Below are 12650 nucleotides of genomic sequence, written 5' to 3'. Positions count from 1 at the left end.
CTGAGGACAGGCAGGTAACTAGCCTACAATGGCTGGATGGTGCTAAGCAAAACACATCCATGCCTTGAGCCTCTGGATATGGACTTGTGAAATGGGGAGAAACAGCATTGGAGAATGGTCGTGTGCATGGAATCCTAGCATTCTACGATTTCTTATAAAAGAGACCAGAAGAGAAAACCCTATCTATCTAAGAGAGGAAGGAAGAGAGATCAGATTAATTCGAGAGACAGAGAAGCAGGGAGGAAGAAAAGTAAAATCATTTATAATAGATTCTGGTTCAGAGAAGGGGACAGGAATGAGAGGAAGTACTACGAAAGAGAAGGGGGAACGAAAGGCTGCGAGGCAGGAAGGATTGGTGTGGTGTGAGTGCTGGTGACCCCACACTCTGGAGACTGAGTCAGGAAGACTGCTTGTTTATGCACAGCCTGGCCTCCACCTGTGACCTGCCACAAGAAGGCAGAGGCTGGCTAGCATGTGTGAGGGCCTGGATTTGATCGACACCATAGAGTGGGGAGAGGTAGACCCAGACTTGCTAGCTAGGGAAAGAGCTAGGCAGAATAAAGATGGGCTGAGAGGACTACGGGTGAGGGCTTCACGGCTATCTGGTGAGGACTTCTCTCTAGCTCTTGAATGCCCCTTCTTTCCCTGTCCCCAGGAATAGAGACACTTAGCCCTCTGCATTGAGTGCCAAGATCCCTCCAGAGGTCTCTGGACTAGCTGGCTTCAGTGAACCTGCAGGCTTATAGTTCTTGAGGGCTAAAATGATGTCCTGGATTCATTATTTAAGTCTCAGTAGTGACAGTTTGACTGCCTGGCCACCTGTGACATGGCCTGAAGTACTTCTCACCTCAGGACCTTTGCTACCCCTATAGAGATGTTTTCTGGGATCCTTTAAAAACCCATCTTCAGTTTCTATGATTACAGTTGACTCAGCTGCTAAACAACCGTTTGGTGAATCCAACTGTGTTCCTACCTGAAGGGTAGAGTGACCCCAGAAGACTACCCAGGCTATAGGATGGATGGATGCTCGTATGTGCATTTGGTCATCCTTGCCTTCCCGGCTGGAGAGGGCTCTTCCTCCTTCTGTGCCCCATGGTCACGTGGCTTGGGCTGTAACTATTCCCCTGAGATGCATCAATAGGTCAGGGGAAGGAGGACTGGAAATGGCCCAGTAAAAGGCTTGGGCCCCCTGTAAACACAGAGCAGGGGCCTTTGAAAGCCCAAAGCACTTTTATGTGCTAGTTAAAGGGCCTTCCTGTTGTGTCGCCAGGATTTACGGGGAGGTGGGAGGGGGATAGGGGGCGGTGAGGCCAAGTGCAGCCTTCATGCACTGACACACTGACTTCCAGAGGAAAGGGGAGGAAGGGAGGGCCTAGGAACTTCTTGGCTGTCACACTCCACTTCAGGCAGGGACTGGATGCCTTGAAAATCCTGAATAGTCTGTACCCCACCCTCAGTAGGGGCAGTGATGCCGACCAATGCAACAAGATCAGTCCAGGTCTGGGGAATCCACAGCCAAGGAGGAGGCCCAAGACACTGGCAGAGCTCACGGGGTGGAGTCAGAAGTGCTCAGAACTACACAGAACTAAGACAGTGCTTCACAAGAGAGGGTTCCGTTCTGAGGCCCTTGTCTACGCTCAATGTCGCATGCCAGCATCAAGGCACTCCTGGGAGTGTCTGCTCCATCCATCACTTCATGAGCAGGAGACTGTCAGTGCCTTCCTATAACGTCCGATAGGAATGTGATATTTGTGAATTTAAACCTAAAACAAAAGCCTCCCAAAATGAACAAGCTACTCCCCCCTTGGAACAGTGAGGTCCACAATCTCCCTGGCAGAAGTGGGCTCGGCATGTGGGAACTGGGAAGAAAGTTCCTCCCTGATCCATATGGAAGGAGGAAGCTGCTATCCTTGCTCTTCCCAGCCCTCTGCTCACACACTCAAGAGCATCAGTTCAGAAGCTGCCATTCACTGGTGCTCTGGCGTTAGGCTCCGAGCTCGTGATTTTCCCGACCTGTTCTCCTCCATCTTCCTGCCTCCTTGAGTTGGAGCCATTCTTCCCCTTGCTTAGGGGGCAGTGGTGTCCACTGTGCCTCTGTCCCTGAGGCCTGGCTGGTCTCTTTATCGTACTCTCCATCCCTCTCTTTGCTCCGTCTACTTCTGGATTCACTTCATCCTCGGTCCATCCTACCAGGGAAGCAGCGACCACAGACACACTCAGGATCTGGCGTCCTCGGCTGTGCACTCAGGCAGCAGGATTTCTGTATTGGCCTCACTGTGATCCCTGTCCCCAGTCTTCGGGCCTGAGGTGGTCATGAGGCCTCAGGCCTCTGGCAATCCTTCCCTGATGCCGCTGTTCTTCCTCTGCTCCTCTGTGACCCTATTGAGTTTCCTCAGGTCTGGCCAACCAAACATGCCATATGGGGGAGAGTTACATTTCCTGTATATGTGTCAAAATATCTGAGCGGATGTGAAATAGATCAGACATGTATAAAAATAAACTTTTACAGGGTGACTGACTACTCCCCTCCAGGGGGAACCAGTGATTCACTTTTCATCTTGGGCCCAGAAACTTGGCTGGGGCCTTAGGGACCACTCTCCACACGTGGCTCCCTGCAGCCATCCTGCCTCACTTTTTTGGGCTTAGGGCCAGCTTCTCTCTTGATGGCATTCTCCCCAGGGTCCCTGGTTATGGAAACCCCTCCCCAGTAGGCTGGCAATTAGCAAGGCACCTTCCTGGGCCCCAATCTCTTGTTCTTTCAGTTCTGCCCTTTCCTCTAACACTAGAACTCAGGGTCCCAGTCTCAGCTACAGTGGAACTGCCCCATCACCTCTTCACATAATCAGAGTGCACGATGAACACAGATTAGACGTCCTTTACCTACTGTTTGAGTGAGCCCTTCTGTACCAAAGGGTGGGGCCTCTTTATCCGGGCTATATTCACCGAGTAGTCTTCTCAGCCATCTGTTTCTCAAAGTTGTATGTTGTCGAGTCATCCTGTCTATCCCCCTGCTCCCGGCTAATTCAGCATCTCCGTGGGCTACCTGAGGCCGATTCTCTCTCTGCTGATAGTTGGCAGAACTCAGCGTTCTTGCTCCCTATTAGAAATGTCTCTGCAGATGCAGCCCCGAATCCTGTACTCAGTCCACATGCTCTTGCACGGACAAGGGGAGAGGGGGAGGTCAAGTTGAAAGCATATGTTGTAGTTTGGGACCGCTCAGGATAGTCTGTCACCTGGAACAGCCAATCCCGGGATTTCTACCATTCATGGGCTGCTGGTTCCTGTCAGGCCTAGAACCTAGCCTTGTTATGACTTTAATCTTGACCCAGCAAGGAGCAGGAGGGTCTCAGTGCTGGAAACACCATGCTCAGCACACAAACTCCATCAAGACCCAGAGGCTAGGGACTCATTTCTGCTTCCCCATAGATATCTGGTTTGGAGAGTTACTCCATCTTCTCAAACAAACTGGCAGGAGAGGACCTTGGGGCTGCCTTTTCTGACTCCTGCTTGGCTTGCTAACCCTGGGTCATTGCTGCACATGCTCAACTGAGCATCTTAACTGAGCCTGACATCTGATGCATACCTGCCATCCTACCAGGTAGCCAATGAGCTTGGGCCCTCAGCCTCAGTTTAGTCAGGCCCTCCCACTCCCTTGCCGCCTGCCCACCGCTAACCTCTTTTGAGTAGCTTGTATCTAGACTAATTGCAAATTTTAGAGATGAACTCAGGACCGCAGTTCCGGTTTTGGATCTGTATCTTAGGTGGGAAGACACCACCCTAGAGTTCTAGAGACAGCTTCTGTGTCCTTGATTCTACTCTACCACATTTTATCAAAGCTGCAGGATAGAGAATTCCTGCCACTCAGGCCGATGTCATAATCTTCCAAGGAGCAGTCAGTCACCTTGGAGGGACTCAGAAATTATTCATCCAACCCATTCAGGTTCCACACTCTTCCACGCAGTCTTGTGCAGGTTGGGCGCTTAGCCGGGATATTCTTGTTGCCTTCCGTGGCTCCTTCAGCTCGTCCCAAGGCCCCTCCTGAACAAAGCCCTCTGATATCCCACCAGCGGCTTCTTTCTCTCTCTAGTAAGTTTAGGCACAAAAGTGGCAGGCTTATGTGTCTCCCAAAAGATGTACCTGACAGACCTGGCCCAGCCCAGAACCCATTTCAATGTGGGTCCTTATGTCTATACCCCAAGCGTGACTGTCAAGGGCTGAACAGAGGAATGACTAGCAATCTGTGAAGGGTGGAGTTCATTTAGGATAAGGCTCTGTTCCTGAGATTCAGTCCAGCATGCCCGACAGCACAATAGTTTGGCCATGCCTGTCAAGGAGCTGGCCAGGGAGGCCACTAGTGACATCTAGTGGCCACAGCTAGAGTCACAAGGTGGGAGTTGTGTTTGGCTCTGGTACCAGGCTACTAGGTCCTCCAGCTGACTGGGAGAGGCTTCTGACTTCTTCAGGATGCTGGGACAGCAGCATGGGGCAGGGATAGGGTTGTTAGGTGTGAGAATGGAGGTCTGGATAGACATCATGCCTGCTTATTTCCAAAAGAGCTTGTCTTACCCCTGTGCTCTCCAGCCTGGCTCCTCTGGGTTCTTGGAGTCGCATAAGATCTGCCATCTTCCGCTTGCTCAGATAGTCCCCTAAAGAGCTGCCTGTCCTACCTAAAGCTAGGCTTGTGGACTGTGGAGCAACCTCAAGAGACCGCTCCTACAGATGCCAGCACAGGGTAGGCCTGAGGATGGATCTGGCTACAGGATTGAGGACTTGCTGTTAGTGACACTGGGCTCTCCTGGGCCTTACGGCGGATGAGCATGCCATGTGCTTGAGATGTGCTTCGGAGCAGTAAGGCTCCCACTGAGGTGGAGGCAGCAGGGAGTTCCTAGAACCAAAGACTGTAGGCTCTCAGCGCCCCCGGGATAAACAGCTCTCCGGACAGATCTCACTTTCCCTAACAATCCTTTCCCATGAACTTTTTCCCACTCTTGAAAAGAGGGGAAGAGGATGGAGTTCTCAGAGGAGCAGTCTGCCGGAGTGTTTGTTGTACTTTACATGAACTTGAACTTCTTCTTCCTGCCCCCGCATCTCCCCTTCTTTTCTCTCTGTCCCCTGCCCTGGTGCTGCTCTCTGGCCCACTCTGTGGGTCTCTCCTTTCTGTTTCCCCTTCTGACTATCTGATGCCTGCCCCCTTCCTTCTTGCTTCCGGCTACTTCCAGGTCTTCCTGATTTCACTCCTAGCTGCTGCCCCATCCTGGTACTCCCGACAAAACCAGGCTGGCATCATTCAAGGACAATAACAACACTTTGTTGAGGGGTTGGGTGAAGAGAGATCATAACCTCCCTGATAAGCTTTTGTATCAGAGAGGAGGCAGCAGCGAATTCACTGTACCCTGCGGTGTAGCAGGCTTTCTTTCTGCCCACCAACCAGCTCCCCAATAAAGACAAGGAGATTTAATATTAGCTATGAATGCTCAGCCTTATCTTATGCTGGCCTACTAGCTCTTCAAACTTAAATTAACCTGTTTTTCTTTATCTGTATTTTGCCTCAGGACTTTTTAGTTTTCTTTCATTCTGTGTGTCCTACTCCATGTCTTTCTGTCTGGCAGCTGCCTGGCCCTGGGACCTCCCTCTCTTTCTCCCTTGTTCTCTTCTCCGTCTTCCTCAGTCTCTCTCCTCCTCCTCATTGTCTCTGCCTGACAGCTCTGCCCATCACTCTACTTCCTAGCTATTGGCCATCCGACTTTTTAATTAGCCCAATCAGGCGCCCAATCAGGCAAAGCAAGACATCTTTGCATCATTAAACAAATGCAACACATCTTTGCCTAGTTAAAGGGATGTCCCACAACACTGCAGCCCCCTCAGGTGCTAACGAACTCACCTCATCTTCCCCTCTGAGCTGGACCAGTCTTCAGAAGCCTGCCCTGCCCATCCACCTGTACGGATAGGAGCATGTGGGGAGTCACTGTGAGCATGTTTACAGGTGTAGTGGGCTCTTTCCTCACTGGTCCAGGGGCGACAATAGGAACTTTCATTTCCATCTGTAAATCGAACCCTATGTTTAATATCTCTGTGGCTCAGATGCTGTGGGTTCACATAGCAACTTCCGAAGGATGGTGGGAACTGATCATCCTCCTGTTGTCCAGAGGTGCAAAATGAGATCTGAGGATTCACCCAGATAAAAGCAGGCCCCAGGACAACTGATGGACAAAAGGTCTAATTGTATGATCTCTTCGCGCCAAGGTTCAGTTAGCCCACCCAGCAGCGATGGAAGATTCCAGAAACCGGAATGCTCAGAGCTGTCCAGGAGTATTCTTCCGCCCTGCCCATCTCCTCCTTAGACATTGCACTGGTCCCCAGTGGTGCTAATGCCTTTTGCAGTGTTTTTAAGAGGAATATGAATGCATGGTGTTCCACGTTCTCTGCATACATTCATTCCGTTCCCAAGTCACAAACCCACCCACTCCAGATGATCATCCCTTCTAATTATGACAGTCGTTGTCTGGTTGCATGCTCTGACTCCACAATTTTATTTACTCATGTTAACTGAATAATTAAGACAAGCAACTGCATGGTGGGGGAAGGGCTTGGAATATTTCCTGGCTCAAAATAGGAATCCAGTATCCAAACAGGTGCTTCTTCTGCCCCCTTTGGGAGGGCGGTGGAGACTCCAGGGGAGTAGTGACCATTTCTCTTAGCATGTTCGGGCACCACTAACTCAGTTGTTACTGTCCTCATGGCCCCAAAGTCTCTGTCGTAGTTGTACCTGTCTACACATAGTTACTAGCTTTGGGGAGCTGAGCCTTGTTAGGGCTTTCATGGACTTCATTTTGGGGAGCCCAACTCAAGTGGCCATCTCCAGAGACTTCTCATGACTGAGGCAGCTCAAAGCCTGGATAAATAATTTTCGGAGGAGAAGTTAGGGGCAGATGGCTGACTTCATCTTCAGCCTGGATGCTCCCGGCTCCCTCCAGAAGCCGCACACCTAGGGCAGACTGCAAGCTATTCCCTTCCCTGACTCACCTTCCTCTGTCCCCTGTAAAGACCACTTAGAGCTGGCCCTCCAGAAAACCTTTGAGGGTTAGTTAGTTCTGCTTGGGTATCTCCCATAGGATGGCTCCATTCCTGTCTATCCAATGGTTTGTCCACCAGGGGGGTCCTCCCCTCAAGGGACTGAGGATTCTTAAGTGACCCTTCAGAAACCAAACACATCTCTCTTTTCATTTGCACAGATACCCACATCTCCACCATGGAGCCCACAGCCCCTCCCACACTGTGTGTGCACTTGCAAATTCAGACTTACTTCACATTCTCCTGGGGAACTGGCTATTTAAATAAGTATTATAGAAAAGCCTTTGGTAAAGCCTCATATCACTTTCTGTTTTATTTTCTATATAATTTTGGATTTTCCTCTTTCTAGGGAAAGAGGCAGGGCGAAGGAGAGGCTGCAGGGCAAGTCTATGTCTTTCCCCAGTCTATGTACTTGGGTCCTGCATGACCCTGCCTGGCTCAGTGTGACTAAATTGGATCTCTTCTACCAACAAGACCATCTGTATATAAAATTCAGTGTACTGGAGGCATCATGATGAAAGAGACTCAGACCCTGCTCAGAGCGTCAGGGGGAAAGGTGGAGATGTTTGTGCTGGGCATACCAACCAGTGGAGGAATGGCATCACAGAGGGATGTAGGATTGCCTTTGCCCAAACCTGGGGAAAGGAGAGGCTTCATGGAGGAGGGGAATTTTAAGGCAGTCAGAGTTTGCAGGGTGAGTTGGTAGAGTTTGAAACAAGCAGAGACAAAGGCAGGTTCATGTGGCTGGGGCAAAGGATGAAAAGTGGGGAGGTGGGGAGGATGGGGTGCTAAGCAAAAGACCAGGCTGTAAAGACCTCAGGTGCCACAGCAGGAAAGTTTCCAAGAGCAAAAAGAGTTAAACTCGGGATTCACAGTAATTTTAGGACCATTCTTTTGCCTGTGGAATGAGCGGGTCCAAGGTAGTAGCTGCATCGAGGAGATGACAGTGAGTTCAGAGCGGTGGCTACAGTGAGGCCTCAGTCACTGGGGGCAGTGGGGGCCAGCGGGGAGATGAACTCTGGAGGACTTTTCAGCAAGAGCTTCATTGGCTGGAATTCCTGACTTGTGAGTGCTGGGCCATCTAGGACCAGAATCTGGGTCATCGGACAAGCGCGAGAACACGGGAGTGGAAGAAGAATGAGTGGAGGTAACGGTCCTGGTGCTTACGGTTATTTCTTTCAGCTGCTGTTAGAGGTCAAGGTCAGAAGGACAAGTGAAGGTTGGCTAACCCTGGGACGGGGGTTGGGGTCAGGGACTGGAAGGGCAGGCCCAAGAAGGCCGTGGTGATTGTCAACAATGTCATCCTCTGTAGAGTCAGGGTAGCAGGAAAGGGAAACGAGTAAGGCGGGAAGGGAGGAGGGGAAGGGAGAGCTTGGGTGCTGGGGAGACCTGAGGGATCCCCTGAAGCAGCCAGCACACCCATTAGGGGCATCAGCTCTTCTCTAGGCTCACTCACTTCTCAGCCAAGACAGTACCATCCTTGCAGGCTAACACGTGGCAACACCTTCAAAGGGCTTAGCTTGAGATCAACAACGCGCTGCAGGGAAACTTGCCAAATACAACACTCAGATGCCGAACTAGCATCCTGCCCCTTATGTGCCGCTTCACACCAGAGTCTGCTCAGTGCCCGGCACATGGAAGATACTGAGTAGATGTTGGTTCAGGAGGCAAGGCAAGGCCACCATGAAGACACAGCTATGTGCCTCTTGGCTGTAGGATTGAATGAGCCTGCACATTCCCCTCCCACAGGCAGGAATTATCAAAGCATCTTGTAGGTCGTGTGGATTAACTTGAGGCCATGGATATAAGACAGACACCATTAGTGCTCCTGACCTGTCTTTCTGTGCTGGATTTCCTGTGGTCTCTCCTGCTGACATCAAGAAAGTACCCAAGGCTCGTGCTGAGAAAATTGGCAGAAACGCTGTTGTCATGGTTCCTCTCCCGTTTCTCTTTCTCTGTTTCAGCTCTCTTGACATTTTATTTCCTGTTCACTTCACACTCCCCACCCCACCTCTTCTCCCCTCTTTCTCACAGGAAAGATGCTTTATGTTTACAATGTCCCTCTGCTGTTCCTAGTGTTCTGCTATGGAAATGAGCAGAACATTGTGACATCACTGAGCATTAGCTAGTGGCTGCCCAAGTGGGCTGGGCCCTTGCCCTGCTGGGAGCAGTGGCCCTCTCGTGACAGGGTCACCTATAGGGCCCTCTACCTTCAGGGCAACTGCCAGAGCATGGATCCCTCCTGATTTCTCTCTGGCCCAATGTTCCTCACGGTCAAACTGCTCCTGGGCCGACGATGCAGCCTGAAGGTCTCTGGAAAAGAGAGTGTGGCCACACTGAAGAAGCTGGTTTCTCAACACCTGCAGGTGCCAGCGGAGCAGCAGCACCTGCTGTTCCGGGGCCAGCTCCTGGATGATGACAAACACCTCTCGGATTACAGCATTGGGCCCAATGCCTCCATCAATGTCATCATGCGGCCTCCAGAGGAGGCAGCGCTGGACAAGACCCACCTGCCCCAGCCCCTGTGGCTCCAGCTGGGCCAGGTCCTAGGCAAACACTTTGGGCCTAAGGATGCCAAGGCGGTGCTGGGGCTATTGAGGCAAGAGCATGAGGAGCGCCTGCAGAGGCTGAGCCTGGAGGCCCTGGAGCAGTTGGTGGGCCAGCTCCTGGCACAGCAGCAGCTTGAAGAGCTGGCTGAGGAAAAGGAGGACCTGGCTGCTGCCTCAGAGCTCCAACAACGTGATGAAGGAGGTGGAGAAGAGGAGGAGGAAGAGGAGAAGAATGGGAAGGAGGCTGATCAGCAAACTGGTCCACCCTCTTTTGCTCACTAAACTTCCCCTGGCCTGATCCTTCCTGTTCTCGGGCAATGTTTCTCATTACCTTCTCCCGATGGAGACACATTCATCCCTCTTACTGAACCTTGAAGTAGCTGGAGGGTATCTGGATCCCTCTACACCCTCTAGCCTGTAGGTCCTCGTCTGAAGTGCAGAATGATTCTAGCACCATCAGTCTCTGCTACAAGAGTTCTGGACGAGCCAAGGTACCCTACAGGGTCTGTCAAAGTTCACCCCAGCTCTGCGGGGAGCAGTTTTGCTCAAGCTTGGCTCAGAGAAAGGTTCCATGGCTCTAGACAGTTGAGTTTGTTGTCTGTCCTCCTCATAAACTCCAGACCCCCAATAGTATAGAGAAGAGGAAGGGCTCTCAGCTGCCCTGGAATTCTCGTGAGGATGTTCTCGTTGTCCTGTTTGTGCTTCCATAGCTTCAGAGATGGGACAACAGAGACAGAAGTCAGTTAAATTGGTGGCATGGGCCAGTCCTGGGGCTCACAGAAATTCAGATGAAGTTGCAGAATGTCAGGAAACAACAGTATTAGGCAGAAAAAATGGTCTGCAAGTGGCATACTCATGGTGACAGTTATGACCTTTGCACACTTGTGGGGACAGTTATGACCTTTGACACTCTTGGGGACAGTTATGACCTTTGCACACTTGTGGGGACAGTTATGACCTTTGACACTCGTGGGGACAGTTATGACCTTTGCACACTCGGAGGGACAGTCTGAATAGTTATGACCTTTGCCACATTCTCAGTATTTAAGGTGGCACTGAACTCCCGATATCTGACTGGCTTTGCCCAGTATTCCTTTGGAAGAAAACAAAATCAAAACAGTACCAACCAGGCCCCATTTCTTCATGGGGCCTATGGCCTCAGTGAGAGAAAAGCAAAGCAGCGCTATGGTAACACAGCACAGCCTACACAGGCTCCATGACCTGGTGCTTCCAACTTGCAGAATATGCCAGAGCAGGTCTTTTGTCTACCTGGGGTTAAGAGCACAGCTGTAGATGAGAGCCAAGGAGCCCAGTACTGTGTGTGTGTGGGACAAGTTCAGGGTTGCTCATTGAGAACCATGGTCCTTCATTTGCTGTTGAAATCCCTTACTGTACCTGCAGAAGTTTGAGTCCTGGGCGCTGGAGATGGAGACTGTGCAGAGGGCAAAGGGAGACAGATGCTTGTCAAGGAACCTGAAGAAGTCCTATTGTTCTGGGAAGCACTCTGCCCTTGGCCTATAGGGCCCTTGGCTCTCAACTTAGGCCAACCAATGTCTTGGCTGGAATCCTTCCCCTGTAGGATGCTGAGGCTTTCCACTTGTACCATAGTATCCACTCACCCCAGAGACATCAATGCAGGCAAGAGGCAAAGAAGGTATAGTTGGGAGCAGTGTTTTCTAGCAGGGAGCTCCTCAGTAATGGCGGGAAGGGCCTGGGGATCCTCTACTGGGGGAGAGCTCGTTTGGTGGCATTGTCCTGTCATTTCTTGGCTAGAGACAGCTTCATTTTGCTGGTAGTATTCAGCTCTACCATGTCTGGTAAGAGGAGAAGAAAGTCAGGATTCCAAGGGTCTGATCTCCTCCTAGACTTACTGCCCACAGGTGAGGGTAGGGTGGGGTCCAGGCTGCTTCAAGTTCCTATCTGATCTCACTCTCATTCCTGGGCCATTTGCCATCTGCCGGGAGGTCTTGTGATGGGTCTGTGAATTCATTTGTGCTGGGCCTGTGCCATTTGCCAAAGGGGACAAGCCTATTATCTTTACATTAGGGGGACTAATAGTCCATTTCCCAGGAAACCTCTGAGCGATAAAAGTAAGTGGGCCGTTTTATTCTTTTTGCTGAGAGAAACTGGCATGAAGGACAGTCAAAGCCTTTGTCTCCTCTGGCTAGTCCTGGTGGCAGAGAGCAAGGACAAGCAGGTAGCCAACCTCCTGTTCCTATGGCGAGCAGTTCAGGGAGGATGTGTCCAGTCCTAAACTGGGAAGAAAAAAAGTTGGATTATCCTTCTGTCTGCACTATGTCTACACTATTGAGTTCATCCTTCCCAAGGGCTCTCAAAAGCTGAGCGCCACAGAGCATGTGCTAACATGTAAAGCTTGGCAACATTGAATTTGTCAACTTCCCCGGAGATAGTGCCACTCAATGAAGTGTCTCTTGTATAGTTATGGGCTCTGTTCCCGAAATGAATTAACATTTCTAGTCATCAGGGAAAAGCAGGTGCAGATGTATTGAAGACACACAGAGTGCATCAGTAATGTGGACCAGGTCCTCAACAGGCACTGAGTCTCCCACGTGAATCCTGCTGTATGTGGATAAACCCAGCTCTTGGGTCACCCGCCACAAGGTCTCTCCGCTATACTAGCGGCCAGTGGAAAGGTTGTCTGTTTCCTACTCTGCATCTCCACTTGGAGGACAATAGGAACAGAGACCAAGCTCTTTCTGAACTTCAGCTTTGTGCAGAAAGCTCTTCAACTCCCCACGTTATCTCTCTCCTCGCCCATGAAAGGGCATGCATGTTACTGGAGGTAACAACATTGCTCTTGGGACAGCTTAGTCTTCCTGTCCACTGAGAAACGGCATTCCCCAACATTGCCCCCTCCTGGATCACCTACCTACCTGAAGTCCCAAGCCCCTCTGGTCCCTGGCAAAACTATTTCTAATTGAAATAGGAATGGCGTCTTGGCCCATGAGCTATTGTACCATTTAGTTCATCAACAAACATTTTTGGACCTCTGTTATTGACTTGTATCAG

General features: G+C 50.9%; 1 protein-coding gene across 1 annotated transcript; it reads left to right on the top strand.

Annotated features, from left to right (window-relative positions):
• Positions 1 to 9332: 9332 nt before the first annotated feature.
• Positions 9333 to 9902, top strand: Ubl4b (ubiquitin like 4B). The gene has a single exon (XM_057792988.1). The coding sequence runs from the start codon at positions 9333 to 9335 to the stop codon at positions 9900 to 9902; it is 570 nt and encodes a 189-aa protein (XP_057648971.1).
• Positions 9903 to 12650: the final 2748 nt, after the last annotated feature.

Source organism: Chionomys nivalis, chromosome 18 (genome assembly GCF_950005125.1).
Source record: "Chionomys nivalis chromosome 18, mChiNiv1.1, whole genome shotgun sequence".
Lineage (NCBI taxonomy): Eukaryota > Metazoa > Chordata > Mammalia > Rodentia > Cricetidae > Chionomys > Chionomys nivalis.
This window is presented reverse-complemented; position numbering and strand designations above follow the sequence as displayed.

Coding starts and splice junctions, on each gene's coding strand:
- Ubl4b (XM_057792988.1), top strand. CDS start 9,333: ATGTTCCTCACGGTCAAACTGCTCCTGGGCCGACGATGCAGCCTGAAG.